General features: G+C 43.9%; 1 protein-coding gene across 3 annotated transcripts in view; it reads left to right on the forward strand.

Annotated features, from left to right (window-relative positions):
- PTPRG (protein tyrosine phosphatase receptor type G) overlaps positions 1-20,382 on the forward strand; it is a 621,190-nt gene that overhangs the window by 336,108 nt on the left and 264,700 nt on the right. For all 3 annotated transcript variants that reach the window (XM_077822059.1, XM_077822061.1, XM_077822060.1), the window contains exon 4: positions 8,055-8,203. In XM_077822059.1, the coding sequence (XP_077678185.1) occupies positions 8,055-8,203 (149 nt within the window). The remainder of the gene's footprint in view (positions 1-8,054; positions 8,204-20,382) is intronic.

Raw genomic sequence — 20,382 nt, forward strand, 5'->3', positions numbered from 1 at the left:
GTTCTGATTCTACTGTCTCAAACAGTATCCTAGCCAGCAAGTTAAAGAAGTATGGGCTGGATGAATGGACTATAAGGTGGATAGAAAGCTGGCTAGATTGTCGGGCTCAACAGGTAGTGATCAATGGCTCCATGTCTAGTTGGCAGCCGGTATCAAGTCGAGTGTCCCAAGGATCGGTCCTGGGGCCGGTTTTGTTCAATATCTTCATAAATGATCTGGAGGATGGTGTGGATTGCACCCTCAGCAAGTTTGCAGATGACACTGAACTGGGAGGAGAGGTAGATACGCTGGAGGGTAGCGATAGGATACAGAGGGACCTAGACAAATTGGAGGATTGGGCCAAAAGAAATCTGATGAGGTTCAATAAGGATAAGTGCAGGGTCCTGCACTTAGGATGGAAGAATCCCATGCACCGCTACAGACTAGGGACCAAGTGGCTAGGCAGCAGTTCTGCAGAAAAGAACCTAGGGGTTACAGTAGTCGAGAAGCTGGATATGAGTCAACAGTGTGCCCTTGTTGCCAAGAAGGCCAATGGCATTTAGTAGGGGCATTGTCAGCAGATCGATGGATGTGATTGTTCCCCTCTTTTCGACACTGGTGAGGCCTCATCTGGAGTACTGTGTCCAGTTTTGGGCCCCATACTACAAGAAGGATGTGGAAAAATTGGAAAGAGTCCAGCGGAGGGCAACAAAAATGATTAGGGGACTGGAACACATGAGTTATGAGGAGAGGCTGAGGGAACTGGGGATGTTTAGTCTGCAGAAGAGAAGAATGAGGGGGGATTTCATAGCTGCTTTCAACTACCTGAAAGGGGGTTCCAAAGAGGATGGCTCTAGACTGTTCTCAGGGGTAGCAGATGACAGAACAAGGAGTAATGGTCTCAAGTTGCAGTGGGGGAGATTTAGGTTGGATATTAGGAAAAACTTTTTCACTAGGAGGGTGGTGAAACACTGTAATGTTTCACTAGGGAGGTGGTGGAATCTCCTTCCTTAGAAGTTTTTAAGGTCAGGCTTGACAAAGCCCTGGCTGGGATGATTTAATTGGGGATCGGTCCTGCTTTGAGCAGGGGTTGGACTAGATGACCTCCTGAGGTCCCTTCCAACCCTGATATTCTACAATTCTATTGTGTCTCTCGTCTAGGAGTCTCCAGATGCAAATGACAACTGCAAATGCTATTGTTGTTAATGTTGTTGCAAATGTCAATCATTTAGCCTCCCCTTGTCATTTTGAGGTAGATAAGTAGCAGCATCCCACTTCACTGAAACTGAAGGGTTAAATGACTTGCCCAACATCATATAAAAAGTCTGTGGCATCTCCCAATTTCCAGTCTTCTGCTTCAATCTTTAGCCCATACCTCCTCGATGACTGTTGTTTCATAATTAAAAAAAAGAAAGGGGAAGAATGTAGTTTTCCTCTTAAAATGGAAATGTGTCCTTTGTCCTTTGGGTACATTTAAAAAAAATCAATAAAAGTGAATGTGTACAGTTTTCTGCTACAGTCAGAAATGTTTGTACCTTCTTCGATACTCTGAGCTATGTGTCCTCTTTGTAGCAAAATGATTCCGGAAGGGCTGAGGTCTACAATAGCTTACTACTTAAATATACCTTGTATGTTACCTTCCCTGCCCTCCAGCTTTGCGGAGGAAAAATGTTTGTAGTAACCAGCAACTGGTATCGCTAGAAACAGAAAGAAAAGCCGAACGCTGGATAGTGTGTGAGGGAAGACGCTGATAGCTGCCTAGCTGCATGTGTAGCAGGAACAGGAATATGCAGGGAGTTTTTCCAAGTTTCTTGTGGGCAGAAATGAAGGCCATGCCTTTCCTCACATGCTCTGTGTGCTTTTCACACATATTGCAAAGTGCCATAGAGTCCCACCGCAATGAACAGTAAGCACAACGCATGGGCAGGAATTGTCCTCCGTGTTTCATGGACAGTAATGTAGGTGGTGGCCATCCCCTCTCCATCAGCCACTGTTATTGTCGCACAAGGATGATTATCTGATCTGAGGGGCATGGCACCCCTGGTTTGAATTTGGGATTCCTGCTCCCAGGCGGGCTGCCTACCAAGGCTGAAGAGCCTTGCTTGTCCTGAGCAGTCTGGTTTCTTTAAAGGCACCAGACTTGACACTGCTACTATGTTTGAATTGTTCACACTGGGGTGTGGATTTTTGCTGGCAGGCTAACACCTCTCAGAACATCAGTGATCAGCTGTCCCTTTTATGTAGTACCGTATGTCCTTTTCTCAGAGGTGTGCACACAGTCTTTTTAGCTTTGATGTCTATTCTAAGGCATTGTGCTGAGTCTGTCAACATGCTGCCTGAGCACCAGTCGCTCCTCCCGTATTTTCTCAGGCCCCACCCCATTCCCTGGGTTTGCAGGATGTTTTTGCTGGGAGGAATTCTGAATTGGAAGTGTGGTGCAGCAGCAAACCAAGTAGGATAGGTAGAAGGTAGTGGCAGATTTTGTAGTCAATTGCTATGCTTTTTGGCACAAGAATCATGGAACCAGCTGGCCCCATAAGACCTTTATATTACATACTGACACAGTCAATCAACTAAATGTCTATTTAAGCAATAGTGACACAAGCAGAGGGCATTTCTTAGCAGTTCATACTCTGGGTGGAGGAGGTGAGGTTCCAAGGCAAAGTCAAAGGCTCTTAGCCTAGTATCAGGGGGTAGCCGTGTTAGTCTGTATCCACAAAAACGACAAGGAGTCCGGTGGCACCTTAAAGACTAACAGATTTATTTGGGCATAAGTTTATGCCCAGACTCCTTGTTGCTCTTAGCCTAGACACTCTAACTGCCAGGAAACACCTGACTCAGATATTGGTTTTGCTGATACATTACTAAAATATTTTCCTTAAAAAGGAAAGAAATTACTTTTTATGTACTAAAAAGTTACATTAGAAATGCATGTGGCTACAGTTGCTGTGTGAGCTCTGCAGTACTGGGTTTGCCCTAGGAGATAAAGAACCGTATGGTAACCCATAAGAAAGCAGGACTTCAATGTGAATATGCAAATAAATTCAGTTAAGGCCTTGTCTACTTTAGGAGGATTTAGTTATAGTGGTAGGGCAAAACTCTGTAGTGTGGATGCAGTATAATAGTGCGTATCTTGTATAATTGAGGCCGGTTTCCCTGACTGGCATAACTGTCAGCACAGTTATACCAGTATCACTGTTTTACACTATGGCTTTTACTGAGATAGCTATGCTGCTAAAACCATGAAATGCAGACCAGCCCTAAGGCTGAATATTTTTAATGTATGTTCTGTTGTTCCTAGGTTTTCCAGTGGGAGCAGCACCTCCTACTATTGCTGATAAACATTGCTATTCTAACCCCTAGTCACTTAGAACTTGACAAATTTCTTCCCTTTTGGAATGGAACTTACCAAATATAATTGCAAGAAGGGTGTTTTTGTTCATTAGTTTTAACATGCCAGGGTCACCTTTTTGGCTGACACAGTGGGGAATGAACCAGTAATTTCTGGCATTGAAATTACGAGCCTCTACAGCTTGAACTAAAGAGCTGGCTTTGGCAGCTGTATGTTGTAACAGACCCCTGTTTTCTGTGGATCAGGAGAGGGAAACTATACAGCACATCCTGACCAGTGGGTTGCATGAGCAAAAACAATCCATGGGTTTCAGAGCATCAGGAGAGTAGAAAAAATACATTTTCCTCTTCATGGAAAAATTCTATTTTTGATTGTTCTGGTCACAAACTACCTCGAGAAAGAGAGTTGAAAATTGATGTGGAAATAGTCTGAATTGGGAGAACTGCCCTTCATGTTCCAGTGAAAATTGGTCAGATTAAACCCACTGAAAACCATGCTTATGTATGCACAGTACTGTTGGCATGCTCTTTCAGCCCTTCATAGCAGCGTTCAGAGAGAAGGTAGGATGCACCAAGCATTCAGTGTGCAGCTAAATTTGCAGCAGAGAGTAAACGAATTCATAATACACCTTGCATGGTAAAAGCCACACATCTCCTAAGGCTTGTAGGTTGAGGGAGCCATCCTGTGAACTATTGAGAAGGGGATTTTGGTGATGTGTAAGTCCAGTAACTCCACATTCTGTAATTCTGGTTTTTCTATTATCTTCTTTGAAAACCAAAAAACCCTAGGGAACTCCACTTCAATGTTAGCATTTCCTAACTCTTGTCTCCTTTAAACATGCAACCTTAACATTCTCTTAATGTTGCAATTTTTTGATGGAATTGTATACGGTGTTCTGAGATCCCTGCAATCTTCATAAGAAAGGGTATGTTACGTACAGTTGTCAGTCCAGATGTCTGCAGCCTTAGCTCTGCATTCCCTAGTATTTTTAAATCTAAGTCTGGATATTAGCAATACTGTACTTTGAAATAGGGTGGCCACTCACCCCCAGAATACTGGACATTCCAGTCCTTCCAGAAACAGTATGGGCCCACCCCCCCGTCTGTGTGACCCGCCTCTCCCCACATGACCTCACATACCTGCATGTGTGAAGTCACGCTCCAAGTCCAGTTTTGTCTCAGTGTGGAACAGGGGACAGACCTTGAAAAACAGGACTGTTTGGCTTAAAGCTGGACGAATGGCCTGCCTACTTTGAAATGACTTTCAATGGGCTGATTTTTCTACTGTGTTCCCTGGCTAAATCATTGTGTAAAGACAAAATGTCAAGAAGTCTCATACTGTGGTACTTGAATATTGTGGTTCTGGGTAATGCTAGAAATAGTTTACATTCAGGAAAATCTGTTGGCCGTAACAGAGTGCTGCTGAGGCAGGGAGATGGTGGAGTGGACATGTCCTATGACACCGGGTAGTAAGAAATACTGTAAAACGAACAATTAGATGAACATTTCAGATTGTACGTCCTCCTAATTATCCTTTTAATTATTCATCTAAAACAAGTAAAATGACCCCTGACAGAGCCATAAATGATTTAGATACTATCAAATATTTATAAGATGCAACCGAAATCCCCACTGTGCATTGTAACAGATGCACTTGAATCTGCTTTCTCGGATTCCTCATCATGTGCAATTTTATGTGTGGGATTTATAACCGATTGAATACAGTCTGCAGTATTTTAAAAAGCAAGTGAGATGTTTCAGGGAGGAAGAAAGGTGTGGTGCTTTCAGTCACTTCTTTGATTTAATGGGCATAATTTAGAATAAAGATGGAGGGCCAGATTTGGTGCAAATAGTCTGTAGGTGGTGAGCAGCGAATTTCCCCTGTTGCAGGTGAACTCCCTGCTTGTACCAGTAGAGGCTGCAGCTAGTTCCTGCCCCGTATACTTCCCCAAGCCACCTGGACAAATTGAGAGGGATGTGTCAGGAGAATAAGGAACAGAGCTCCACTATATCAGTGATGCAACTTTAGAGGTGCTGCTGGGCTGCTGTAATTGCATCAGGGCTAGATCTGACACTGGAAATCAGGGAAGTGTAACTAGCTTCCTCACATACCTGCACCTGCTCCTCTGCTGAACAGAGCTTCAGTACAGGAGAGATTCTAGCCTGTATGATTTCCATTTCACATTATTTCACAACTATCCTGTTTGTTTTTCGGCACTGAGTAAAACTTTTCCATTGGCACATAATAAACATGGATTTATATGATTTGAGTTCATCTGCGTGTGTTGTGATGACACAGTTTGGTTAAGAATGCCTGAATACTCGTTGGCTGTGTTTTTCATGGAAACTTTTCATCCTGAGGTTCCAAACGCAGTCGGTGCTGCTCCCTAGCTACTTTTAGGAGAACTACTTTGGGATAAAAACTATTAAATAAATAGATAAAAAAAAATCCCTTTTATTGTTAAACAGGGGTTTTGTAAGGGGAATTTTTGTAAGAAACTTTCACTTGGTCCCCTGTATCTCCTAAAAAGGGGAGGAATAGAAATGAAAGATGATCTTGTAGTTAAAACAACAGACAGGGGTTTGGGAGACCTGGAGTTAATTCTCAGTTCTCCAGACTTCTTCTGGGAACTTGGGCCAAGTCACTTAATCTCTCTGTGTGTCAGTTCCCCAACTGTAAAATGGACATAATAATACTTCCTATCTCCGACCTTTCATTATAAGTTCACCGGGGTCGGGACTAAGTATACATGCAGTGCCTAACACAATGGGACCCTGCTCTCTGTTAGGGCCTCTGACTGCTACTGCTATGTCAAATACAAATGACTATGGAAGTTAAATATTTAGCCCTTACTTTAAACAGTACATTAATGGTGAGGACACATGTAACAGACATGACTTGCATTGCCTGAGGCACTACTGGGAGGTGCTCAGATACTGCAGAGAGGAGCACAGTGTACGAACCAATAAAGAATTAAACAGGAGAGGGGTTAAGGAAAGTGAATGTAAAGGGGGGAGATGGAGGTGTGGAGGGGCCAAATTTAGTTCATCTGAGGGTCTGTCTACACAGCAAACAAAAGCTCTGCACGGTGTAGCCTACTCGAGCTAGCTTGAACCCAGCTAGTGCAGGTAACATTAGCAGTGAAGTCAGCTCGGCAAGGGCTTTAGAGCAGGCTAACAAGCTGAGTACATACCCAGGTTCTTTTGCGCTGTCTTCACCGCTGCGGTCACTCTCAAGTAGGCTACTGCTGGTGAAGAGCTTTCGTTGGGTGGACAGACCCTGAGATAGGGGAGCGCAGTTTGGAGGAGGCGTTTAGGGGAGGCTCGCTGAGGTTGTGTCTGCCTGTCCTGCAAGGTTATGTTGTGTCTCAAACACTCCTCCAACAGATACACTCAGCTCCACGGTTGTGTTGATTGCACACCTGGAAAGTGGAAAGTTCTGATGACCCTCCCTTTGAATTCTAAAGAATGGCATTTCATGCAAAGTGCCCTTTGATCGTTCCAGGCAGACACCATCCTTGTATCTCTGTGCCTTAATGCAGCTAATTGCTTTTTAATGAAAGCAGACTCCCTTGCTAGAGAAATAAACTCTTAACACAGTGCCTCAGAAGGCAAGTTTGAAATAGAGTCCTCCTGCACCATAGTCCAGACCCAGCAAAGCCCTTAAGCATGTGCATAACTTTATGTAAATAAGCCTATTGTCTGCAGTGAGATTACTCACGTGCTTGAAGTTATACACAGGGTTACGTTGTTTGCTTGTATAAAGCCCATAGATGGAAAATATAGGACCGAATCGTGTCCCTGATGCCTCTGTGTGATGAAGGCCATACTGCAGTGGGGAATCCCCTTCAGAATGGCAGTATAATGCTAATCTCTTCTGGCTACCCTAGGGCAGAATCACATGGTTGGCAGGGATAAGACAGGTGTATTGGGGTGAAGATACCTCCTCCCAGGACAGATTGGAGGAAGATGCCAGCTGCAAATATGCCCCACCTAGAAAATTTGTTTCCTCCGTCTGTGGGTCCTCCTCCATCCATGGGTCCCATTTCTCCCCCTCTGGAAGAACTGTAGGATTTCTCCTGCCCTGGGCCCAGTGTAGGGAACAAGGGGGTTGGATTACTTATGGATGACGAGGGAGGAAGATCCTTGTTCACATGACAACTTTGCTTCCCCATCAGTCTATTTCTGTAAGTCCCACTGGTGGAGCAGAGCTCCTCCTCACCCATCAGGAGAGTTCAGGCGGAGCAGGGCTGAGGCGTGGGGAGTCAGACAGCTGTGTGAAGGGTACTGTAGTAATTGTTTTGCTAGATAAGATAAGAAGGTTCCTCTTTGCTCATGTTTTTGAGGGCATTATAGAGTCATACAACCATAGGGCTAGAAGGGACTGCAAGCATCATCTAGTCTAACCCCCTGCCAAGATGCCATCCAACATAGATGGCTATCCAGCCTCCTGTTGGAAACCGCCATTGTCCTACTGTTCTTACAGTTAGGAGGTTTTCTCTGAGATTATGGAGAAATTTTAGTAATCTCCCATTGTTTCCATGGGATTGATCTCTCCCTAATTCACCTGCATTGCTTGTATTAGTGCTTTTCCTATCCTCATGGATTTGCATATGGATAGAAAAAGAAAGCCACTGTAACCAGCAACTGTGCATCAATCATCATAAACACTATCGCAAAAATACACTCAAAATCTTGTCCCTCTCTTTGTCTTGTGTGTGCAGTCGCTATCCTTCTGAAGGACGATTATTTCATCAGCGGTGCTGGGCTGCCAGGTAGATTCAAAGCAGAAAAAGTGGAATTTCATTGGGGTCAGAGCAATGGATCCGCTGGCTCTGAGCACAGCATCAATGGCAAGAGATTCCCTGTTGAGGTGAGTGGAAAGAGAAAATGTTTATGTCCTTGCAGAAGAATGGATTGCAGTAGTGTGAGAGGCATCAGGAGCACTGCAATGTTCCATCCGTTGACATGTCCGTTTTCAGGTCCTTCACGGCTGATTGCCTGTCATCTCGCATGTGCTCCCGCCGCTGCTCGGCTAATGGTGCCAGCCCTCATCACCCACTTGTTACATTTTCAAACAAGCTCCTTTGTGCTTTCTCCCAGGCCACTTTTTACGCACGAGAGGAGCAATTTGTAAACATCTGCAGACCCACCTCGTTGTACTCCTTCAAATCCTCCTTACAGCTCTCCTTTGCCATGATGCCTGCAGCAAACAATGGTTACGCAGCTGGCAGGCTGGGACTGCTATCCGTCATCAATAGTTTTTTTGTTTCCCTGTGTTCCCGTTTCTCTGTATCCACCTATCTCCTGTCTCATGTTTATATTGTGAGATCTCCGGGGCAGGCACTGCCTTTTGCTTTCGTGTTTTTGCTGCCATGGAGCTCTGGGCATGACTGGGGCTCCTATGCACTATGGTAATACACACAATGAATAATAAATGTCATTTATTTGCCTTGTCACTAAACTTTGCTGATAGTTTGCAGTATGGACTGTAGGTTTTCTACCGCGACATATAACTAATGATCTCTGATGGAAGGCACTACATACAAGCCATTGTATTGGATAAAGTATTCATTGCAGTATACATTAAAGATGTGTAACATGGCTGTGAAGCTTGTCTGCAAACAATGGACTTATGCTGAATGCTTGTGTATAGACAGGAAAGATGGCCTTGCGGATGAGGTGTTGGGCTGAAATTTTAGGAGACCTTGGCTCATTCCCAGGCTCCTCCTATGTGATTTGGGGGAGAGTTTTGGAAACGCAAACATTTGTGCCTCTGACAATCTCCTCTTGAATCTTTCTACCTCATTTTCCCATCTGGAGACTATGGATAGAAGTCCTTCTTTTCTCCCACCTTTTGTCTGTCTTGCCTATGGAGGCTGTAAGCTCTTTGAGAAAGGGAGTGTCTTTTACTATGTGTTTGGACAGCACCTCACATGATAGGGACCCGATCTCTGTTGCAGCCTCTAGGAGCTCATGTGATGATGATAATAAACTGGCAACACATGTATTTCAACACATGTTGCCATCTCTCTCTCATTTGGCAATGCTGGTATTCACAAGGAGGAGAGGTTTCAGAGTAGCAGCTGTGTTAGTCTGTATTCGCAAAAAGAAAAGGAGTACTTGTGGCACCTTAGAGACTAACAAATTTATTTCAGCATGAGCTTTCGTGAGTTACAGCTCACTTCATCGGATGCATGGAGGAGAGAGTTTTTTTATTGTGGAAGAAAGAACATGTGAAGTTCTGGTGCCAGGCCATTCGCCTTTTGAAGTTGTGGGAAGTGGAGATGGTAGGACACTGTGCAACCCCTCATTTGTGTCAGGTGTTGTAATTCCTTTTCCCATGCTGTCAAAATTATTCCACGCTCGTTTGAAGACTGAAAAGTTATTTTGCTTTGAAAGAAGCGATATATAGAAAATAATTTCCTTTTGTTTTAAATAGAAAAGTGTATTCCTGGTTTCTTTTTGCATTGGTTAGAATACTTATTTATTCTGCTTTAAAAACAAAACCCTACTTACTTCTTTAAGGTGTCTGTTCACCCATCAGGAGCACTTGTGTGAGAATGTGTATGCAGGGTTGAGCCCTCCTGGCCCAAACCTGAGAGCTTCTGCATTTAGGTTGTGCTTATTTCTGAATGTTTGCCAAAAAGCAGTCTGCTTTTTTTCAAAACGGTTTAATTTTAAATTAAAATTAAAGTGCAATTAAAATCTGATTTAAAAACCAGACTTTATTCAGTGTTACAACACGGACTTCTGAACTCCTGCTCTTTTTAGGCTGCACTGTAGTACCACAGAACTCACATTCTTCCTTCGGTATCTCTTGAAAGGAAGCAAATTAAAAAAGTTGGGGCCTGATCTGTGGGGATCGTGCCTGAGCCCCTTTTGCAAATGCTCTCTGCACACGTTCGCTGCAATGCTTCTTCACTAAAACCTCAGCCAAAGAGGCCCCATTGATTTTAATGGGAGCTCAGGAGCGTTCAGGTTTGGCTCTGCGGGCTCAATCCTACATGCCCATTCTAACACCAGTATTCCTAATGCAGGAGTAGGCACTTTGAAGAAGTACCTAGGTAAGTTTTTACAGGATGGAACCGTTTTGGTGTCGTGCTAATTGCAGTTCAGCCTGCAAGTGCCTACTGCAACTCTGACTGCCTTATGCTTGGAGTTTCTTGCCAGAAATACTATGCTGTGCTCTAGAGGTAGTATTTCTAGGACAGCTGTGAAAAGGGCGGCGGGGGGGGTTGGGGGGAATCATACAATGATGACCCCACTGATCTAAGCCCATAGACACAGGTCAGTTATCTGTGGAATACTCAGGGGCACTTTGTATTCCAAGTCTGGCACAGTTCTAATGTCAAAGCAGTTGAAAGCAAGTGATCTCTGAACCTAATTGGCAAACCAGATGTGGACTGTACAAAGTCCATTAGTTCCAGAGCACATCCCATGGGAATGCAGATGAATCTGCTTCAGCCATAGACTTCGCTCGATAAACACGAAGTTCAGGTGCACATTCCTCTAGAAAACAAAATACTTGCTGTTAGTCTTTTTGTTGAGGAGGATGCACTGATTGCAGAAACTAATTAGAAATGTCATATATAATGCAGAGCCTTATTGTTTGACCATGCTGTTTGTTTTTTATTATTACAACTAATGTGTCAGATGGTGAGGCTGTCTTTGTTGATTGGTTTCCTTCACCGAAGTCCATCTGGATCACATTTTTTGTGATTTATGTGCTAAATTAGTTGGTAGGATATATGAGAATGTCCTTTTATTTCATACTTTAAAGGCAAATTGAATCAAAGGCATCTTATCTTTCAGTACTTTTATTTATACAGAGTGTAATTGTTATCTGTTTTCAATACATAACATATATAAAAACATTTTAAGTGGTTGGTTTCATGATGCGGTCTTGACTACTGATCTAATTCTTAGATTTTCTTTGCAGACATTATAGCATTCCTTGCCTACCCAGCGGAAGGAGCGGGGCAGGGCCTCAGGCAGAGCGGGAGGGTCTGAGGGCTAGCTCCCCTCAATGGCGCTTTCACCCGCCACCCCGGGTAAATGCCAGTATTGTGGTGGCTGTTCAGTGTACCCCAAACCTCTGTCTTCGTCCACGTGCTACGACCGCAGTAACAATGCTAGTTGGCCCTTTGTAGTGCCGTGATCGCTTCTCTCACGCTCTCCATGTTAGAGCCTGTGTCTGAGCAGGGTCACTAACCAGTGCTGTGACGCTGGGGATTAACGCAGTGCTCTTCGTGGTGTCAGTAATTCTAAGGAGAAGGATGTGGGCTCTAGACCTGCTGGGAGAAAATCTCTTTGTTTCCTTGAAAGTTTTTAATGTGTTCTCCTCATCTTAACGAGTTGCTGACGTGTTTGTGCGTGTGTGCCTGTTCTGTTCTAATTACTTCATTTTTTTCCTGAGAGCCAAAGCTGAGAAGATCTGTGTACAAATGCCAGAAGCCATTAAACTGTGAAGTGACAACATTAAAATAGAAAAATAGAAAATAAAATAGAAGCTTCCCTCAGGCCAGCTTAGAACGCAGGTCCTCCCCCTTAGGAATAACAACAGAACTTCAATCCTCCTTGCCACTGCACTGCTGAATAGCCTGGCCTCTGCAGGGGCCCTGACATGTGTCTTTCGTACCTGCTGCTGGGGTGGAAGCACATGTGTACAGCATCTCAGGCAGGCTAGCAATAGACATGGCAGTGCTGTGCTGGTCTTAGCATGACTGGGGCTTCTTCAGTTGCTTCCTATTCATTTTTATGCAAAATGCTGATTATTTCCGTGAAGAGCAGAAATCAGAAGTGATTTTAATCATGACTGTGTTAATTTGATATGAGCTTCGGCTGCTTTATGAGCTTTCTTTTTAATGGCTCTAATTGTCAGTTATAATGTGAATGTCATTATACAGTAATATACAGTAATTTATTTAGTAAATGAGAATCTTATTCCAAGGACCATACTGCAATTTGCCATAGAGACCTAATCCCGTTAATCTTACATGAGCAAACTTGTACTGTCTGGCACCCCAAGCTGTCTTCTAAAGGTACAGCTGCAATTTGGCACATGGAGGCTTCTGCATGTGCATTTTTGGAGATCTCTCTGTTTCTTTGAATTGAACAAAGCTGAAGAGAGGAGCTAAAAAAGTTGTTCCCTTTCCCATTGGTTAACCAGATTCTCATGGAAGGCTTCTATATTATGGTGATTGACCCATTTCTTCTAAATTATCACCATAAACAATCATTTACATGAGCAGTTCTTACTCTTCCTTAAATACACTTCTGGGAACATTTTCCAGGGTTGATTATTAGCCTTTGTGTTGCCCTCTAACTCCCTTTTTGTACTCTCATAAGAACGGCCATACTGGGTCAGACCAAAGATCCATCCAGCCCAGTATCCCGTCTTCCAACAGTGGCCAATGCCAGGTGCCCCAGAAGGAATGAACAGAACAGGTAATCATCAAGTGAACCATCCCCTGTTGCTCATTCCCAGCTTCTGGCAAACAGAGACTAGGGACACCATCCCTGCCCCTCCTGGCTAATAGCCATTGATGGATCTATCCTCCATTAACTTACCTAGTAATTTTTTTAACCCTGTTATGGTCTTGGCCTTCACAACATCCTCTGGCAAAGAGTTCCACAGGTTGACTGCATTGTGTGAAGAAATACTTCCTTTTGTTTGTTTTAAACCTGCTTCCTACTCCCTTTGGGGTAGTTCCCTTGGCCCAAGATTATACTAGTAAGACTAACTCCATTGTTGCCCAAACCTGGAGATGGTTGCTCAAATATGAATGCCCATATTCTCTCCCATAAATACATCATGTTGTGCGACAGATATCATATGACCCTGTGATGGGGTGTACTAGAACCTCTGACACCCCCTGCTGGAGGCCTCATGGCCATGCCAAAGTGGACCAAAATGGACCCAAAAAGGGCAGTGGAGAGGGCTGCCTAGAATGGCTGTGTCCGACACAGCCAATCAGGGCCCAGCAGCCTAGTATAAGATGAGCTGCAGGGCCAGCCAGAGGGAGTTCCATTCCTTGCTGGAGCTGTAGGAGTGTGGATGGTGTTTGGCTGGCTCACGCAGCTACAGAACCCTGGAAAGGGCAGCGCTGCCAGAAGCCAGGGAGAGCTGGTTGTGGAAGTGGCCCAAGGAATTAGAGAAGTTGTGTGACATAATTAAAGGGATACGGCAGATGGCTGCTATCTACAGGGTCCCTAGGCGGGGACCTGGAGTAGTGGGTGGGCCTGGGTCCCCCCCTAACCCCAATTAACCACTGGGGGAAGTGGCCTGGACATTGAGGCACTCCAGAGAGGGAACTGAACTATGGTAGCCCAGCTGCAGAGCTGTAGCCAGGAAGCACCAAGAGGGCGAAGACATTGTCCCCAGGGAGGGAGCTCTGGGGCACGGCTCTATCCAAGAGCAGGGACAAACTGAGAGGTGCGTGCACTTGGCCAAGGAGGCGCTCACGAGAGATGAGTGCACCCCGTTACAGACCCATCATGTGACCCATTCGTATTTCTACTTGTGTGTCCCTGATGGAGAAGAAATGTGTGTGATTCAAAACAATGAAGCTCTTTCTAGAGGAAACAAATTGAGATCTAGTATCTTTGTCTGCCTTTATCCTCAATATTAATACCTCTTGCTACCCCCTAGGGCAGTGTTTCCCAAACTTGGGACGTCGCTTGTTCAGGGAAAGCCCCTGGCGGGCCCGGCCGGTTTGTTTACCTGCCGCGTCCGCTAGCGTTTTGGGAAAGCCTTTTAACATTTGTGTACTTTTTGGGTTTATGCAAAGAAGAGCATATTGCTAAATGTTTTCTTGGAGTCCACTGTTAGAACTACCATGCTGCTTTATCATACAATAGTTGGGTTTGTTACTGCTGGCATGCTGCACCTTAGAGAATAATGTTGTTGCTAAGGTTTTGCAGTTGGCTTTACGTAGTAGTAAAGTTTTCTAGTGAGACTGGTAGACAGGAGCGGTTCTGTTTTCATTGTATTTCTTTTGGTGGTTGCTCTTGAAATTTCCTTGCTTCCATCTGGAAGAATGCAGAAAAGTACAAGTCAGTAAATGATGGAGGGAATTTAAAGAGACCATTGGGAATATCTCACAGCAGGAGGCTTTGAGCAGATGAAGAATTTTTGCTTAGCATTCTCTCTGAAGACCCAATCCTGTAGTCATATGGAGGTACTTAGAGCTCCCATTGACTCCAGTGGGAGATCTACAAAGTTTACTTTGGGTGCGAGGATCTGGCCCTAAAGTAGGATTGCCAACCATCAAGGATTGCCCTGGAGTCTCCAGGAATCACAGATTAATCTTTAATTAGAGGTTATGTCATGGAATGAAACCTTCAGGAATACCTCCAACCAAAACTGGCAACCCTACCCTAGGTTCAGTGTTGTCTAGTGGTGTTTTGTTTGTCAGAGGGAATTTTGTCAGTGTGCTTTTCATCTGTTCTTGTGTCCATGACTTACTTGGTTAGGCAAGGAAGGAATGGCTCAAGTATTTCCTAGATTAATTATTCTTTTTTAGCAAACTCCCATTTTGCAGGCAGTTTTGTTGCAAGCCTCAGCTACTGCTTCTCCCACAATGCCCTGACACCCTGGATGACACAGGCCATCCAAAAAGAAGGAGGAAAGCCAGAAGCTACCTTCTCTCCTCCATTGCCCTCCAGCCTTTGCATCTCTTCCCTCCTCTTCCACTTGAAATAACATTCTGGGTTTATCATTGGCAGAAGTTCAGCTCAGTCTAATTTTAAGGAGTAATATTGATATATGTATTGAGTACATGGTTGTCTTGGTTTCCCCTGTGTTGAGCTGCCAAGTCCATGTTCAACTGAAGCAAAGCCTCGCATAACTGTCTACCTTGTTTTTTCCTTTTCCATGGCATAGCTGGTGCACTTTCCCCTTGTGATTGCCTTTAGTGCTTCCTGTATAGTGGCAGGGGAATTGGTTGAGTCTTTAATTAATGACTTTATTGCAATAAAGGTTCCATTTTAGTGCAGAATGCTTCATCTTCTCGTAGTGAAATATTTAATCTCCATCTGGCTGATCTTTTCTATGAATGCCCTGTGATAATTAAGAGGAAACATGAGAGGATGGTCTGAAATTAAAATGTGCTTGGTGGAGGTGTTAATGTATCGTGGGACTGTTCATGCAGAGACCATCACAACATTTAAGGAAGGAAGAGCAGTCTGTTTTTATGATGTCTTGCTGTCTGCTGGACCCAAGTAACGCACAGTAGCTCACAGATGACAGGGTGTCTGCAGAGTTTTGTTTCAAATGAGCCACTCAGTAGCTAGGCACAGATACAGTTCCCTCAGTGTTTGATGGGAATATCCTGCTTTTCCCTAAGGATTGACTGTGGCTTGTTGTGAATCAGTCGAACTGCACTGCAATTGCAATTTGTTAATGATGGGCTAAGAGTTATACATTCCCTTGACATAAATCCCTAATTTTCTACATGTTTAATAGGAGTGTGGAAAGACTGACAAGGAGAAGGAGGATCAGGTGGAGGGGAACATAAGAGATAAGAGGCTGACAGCCTGCTCCTGTTGTAAAGGAAAGTTATTTTGAATAGGAGAAAAATCAGTACAAAGGTTGGAGAATTTGACAGAGTTATAAGAGCCGTTTAAATGGAAGCTAGCAGATTCAGTGAGACTGCTACTTGAAATGCTGGATTGTCAGGAGTCAGAAAAATGGAGTGGGATAATCTCACTCTTACAGTGTTTTGGCTAGTTTCCTTATTTGCGAGGGACACCAGTATCTCTGTTGTGACGTTTTGGTGGCTAAACCCATGGTCAGTTTGCCGCAGTTCACAGTGGATATTGGACTACTGGATGTAAAGAAAACCCACAAAGATTTATTGATGGCAAAGACTCTCAAGCTTTTTTTCTGTCTTGATCTTCCAATACCTGATTATAGACGAAATGGGGGGTCGAGGAGGAGAGGGAATCATAGAAGTGTAGGACTGGAAGGGACCCCGAGAGGTCATCTAGTCCAGTCCCCTGCACTCCTGGCAGGGCTATGTAATAACTACTAGACCATTCCTGACAGGTGTTTGTCTAACCTGTTCTTAAAAACTTCCAATGATGGAGATTCCACAATCTCCCTGGCCAATTTATTCCAGTGCTTAGCCACCCTGACAGTTAGAAAGTTTTTCCTAATGTCCAACCTAAACCGCCTTTGCTGCAATTTAAGCCCATTGCTTCTTGTCCTATCCTCAGAGGTTAACAAGAACAATTTTTCTCCCTCCTTGTAACAATCTTTATCCACACTCAGTCTTTTCTTCTCCAAATTAAACAAACCCAGTTTATTCAATCTTTCCTCATAGGTCAAGTTTTTTAGACCTTTCATCATTTTTGTTGCTCTCCTCTGGACTTTCTCCAATTTGTCCACATTTTTCCTGAAGTGTGGAGCCCAGAACTGCACACAGTATTCCAGTTGAGGCCTAATCAGCGTGGAGTAGAGCGGAAGAATTACTTCTCGTGTCTTGCTTACAACACTCCTTTTAATACATCCCAGAATAATGTTTGCTTTTTTTTGCAACAGTATTACACTGTTGACTCATATTTAACTTGTGATCCACTATGACCCCCAGTTCCCCTTCTGCTGTACTCCTTCCTAGGCAGTCATTTCCCATTTTATATGTGTGCAACTGATTGTTCCTTCCTAAGTGTCTTTATTGAATTTCATCCTATTTACTTCAGACCATTTCTCCGGTTTGTCCAGATCAGTTTGAATTTTAATCCTATCTTCCAAAGCACTTACAACCCCTCCCTGCTTGGTATCGTTCACAAACCTTTTAAGTGTACTCTCTATGCCATTCTCTAAATCATTGATGAAGATATTGAACAGAACCGGTCCCAGGACTGATCGCTGTGGGACCCCAGTGGATATACCCTTCCAGCTTGACTATGAACACTGATAACTACTCCCTGGGAACAGTTTTCCAACCAGTTATGCAGACACCTTATAGTAGCTCCACGTAGGTTGTATTTCCCTAGTTTGTTTATGAGAAGGTCATGTGAGTCCATATGAAAAGCCCTTAGTAAGGGAGGAAGTTTTCTCCAAGTCCATATCTTCAGAGTCCACCACAGTTCATCTTGGTGGGACTTGGAAAGTGTAAATGTTTGATAGTAATGGGGAGGCGTTTCCTACTAAATTCATCTTCCAGCCACGTAGTGATAAGGGACATGCTGTCTTTGATATGCTTAGTAGAAGATTTAAGGAGTCCAACTGCCTTGCAGCAGGACCCTTCTTTGTTACCACGGCCTCCTTCTTCTGTGAGATGAATGGCTGCTGCAAGTGGGTTCTTCTGCAGCTACCGTACATAGCAGCTGTTAAACCACAGGACTCAGCAATATGAGGCTGCATCTCAGCTGGGCTCAAAAACAAAAATGATTAGGGGTCTAGAACACATGACTTATGAGGAGAGGCTGAGGGAGCTGGGATTGTTTAGCCTGCAGAAGAGAAGAATGAGGGGGGATTTGATAGCTGCTTTCAACTACCTGAAAGGGGGTTCCAAAGAGGATGGCTCTAGACTGTTCTCAATGGTAGCAGATGACAGAACGAGGAGTAATGGTCTCAAGTTACAGTGGGGGAGGTTTAGATTGGATATTAGGAAAAACTTTTTCACTAAGAGGGTGGTGAAACACTGGAATGCGTTGCCAAGGGAGGTGGTGGAATCTCCTACCTTGGAAGTTTTTAAGGTCAGGCTTGACAAAGCCCTGGCTGGGATGATTTAACTGGGAATTGGTCCTGCTTCGAGCAGGGGGTTGGACTAGATGACCTTCAGGGGTCCCTTCCAACCCTGATATTCTATGATTCTATGATTCTAAGTACCCTTTTGCTCAAAATGCAGTTCAGAGAGCCCCGCCCACTCCTGGGACCTGCTGCCTGGACCATTAGAAAAGATGCAAGTCAGGAGGGTTTGTGAGAAGGAAGTCTCAGCTCTGTTTTGCTCCCTTCTGACCTTAATATCTATGAGTCTATGAGTATTCAGCCCATTCTAAATTGGCGACATAGTCATTCCAGAATGGAGAGTTAGTACCTTTTAAATTGTTCAGTTTAAAATAAATCGGGGGGATTTTTGTCAGAAATGGACCTGAGCAAAGCTGCCCTGAGCTTTTCTTGAATTCTGGAAGTCAGAACGTTCCTGGGGTTTCTGTAGAAGTGAGCTACAAACCAGTGGAATGTATTGTTGTCCAGGCTGCATATTGCACTGAGCATATTTACAATGGGAGTGTGACCATTGGTTCAAATGGTCAGCGCTCTAGGTGCACACTTTTTGTATTTGTATAAGATACTCATTGCAGCAAGGCTGTCTGGATATAAGAGCTATAGTTCCTTTGTTAAAAAGATTCGGGATTTGTTGAATATTCAACACTGCTCAATTCCATTAAAAGAAGCCTGAGACTCCTGGGATTTCAAGTAGTTCATACTTGTGGAACTGTTCCCTCTTGAGTTGTAATGGCACTTGGGTACTGCTCGGGAGGGCACTTTAGAAATACCGCAGATGGACTGACAACCCCAGGCAGGAATGAGAACCTGCACAAGTGTGTTAAGAAGCAGTGGCGTGTCCCTCTCACACAAAACATGTAGAAAGGCCAATGGGTTTGTCAATGGCTCAATTAAAAATATTTCCAATGGAAACGGTTCTATTAGGGCTTCAAAGGATTGGGAGTCTATGGCAAATTTACCAGAACGTGTTTGGATTTTATGAGACGGAGGGGAAATGTGATGCTAAGAAAAGCCTCAGTTCCCTTTTGGCATTCTTGGTTTGGTAACGCTGGAACAGATGCTCCCAAGTCAGAAGAAGCCACAGGCATCCTCGTAAAAACAAATGGCCTTTGGAATGTAGCAAAACGTACAGACAAACTACCCAAGTAAAAACAAATTGAAGCAAGTCAGAGTCAGCTGAGGAGCACTCAGTCATCTGCAAGGGAAAGTGAGTTCTCATTTACAAACACTGACAAACAACAAGAGTCTGACCCTGCCAACCATAAAATGTCGGTGTGGTTACTAGAAGTACAGTCTCTCAGGCACTCTGACTAAAATAGTAGATGCCTTGCCCAGTGATAAGACTCTTGGGAGGAAATGATGTTACATAAGAGGGATTTTGAGATGTCAGAAAGGTTTTGGGGCTGGTTGATATTACAGCTCCCCGTGGGCTCTCTTAGCAGAGGACGCTGTCATAAAATCCAGATGACTCCATGATCGCTATCAAGGAGTCAGCAAAGAATGAGGAGTTTCAGACACAGGTTATTGTATGGATGGGAGGATGGAAGTTTTCAACAAATTGCAGGCAAAATGAAGGACTGAAAATGCCACTTTGAATGTTAAATCCAACAACAGATTATTTATTAGCCTGTAAAGTTAATGAAAACAAGGCAGTGCTTATGATTAGGATGCACTGCCAGAAATGACTCAAACTAATGGCTAGTCTACACTAGAAAGGCTTGGCCATTACAGGACATGTATATTACTATTCTGATAGAACCATCCCGTGGAGAGATAGCTGATACTCGTATAAGGAGATCTTTTACTGATATAATTAAACCACCTCCCTGAATGAGTGAAAGGACTCTTGCCAATATAGCTGCATCTGGGTGTTTTGCTGGCATGCCTATGTCAGTTAGGGGGTTGGATTTTTTCACACCTTTGACGTACCTATGCCAACAAAACTTTGTAGTGCAGAACTGTCCCAGAGAACACTGGGCCATTCCATATCCAGTTATACCATGCCACCAGACTGACTTCAGTGTAACCAAGATATCATCACAACCTATCCAATGTCATTGCCTTAAATGGGCATCACCAAAAGTAGCATTTGTTCATAGTGTTGGTCATCTCTTCAAGAACTACAAGAAACAAAATACAAGATGACTTTCTGGAAGTAGATGAATTGTCTTCTGATCATGAATAATGAAATGTGGAGAGTTTGGGCAGCAAAATTAGCACCAGCTTTTGGTACTTACCTTGGCCTTCAAGGTGGCCCAATTTTTGCGGGAGGGGAATGTGTTGAACTATGGCTGGAAAGGAATTCAAATTGTTGT

Source organism: Eretmochelys imbricata, chromosome 7 (genome assembly GCF_965152235.1).
Source record: "Eretmochelys imbricata isolate rEreImb1 chromosome 7, rEreImb1.hap1, whole genome shotgun sequence".
Classification (NCBI taxonomy): domain Eukaryota; kingdom Metazoa; phylum Chordata; order Testudines; family Cheloniidae; genus Eretmochelys; species Eretmochelys imbricata.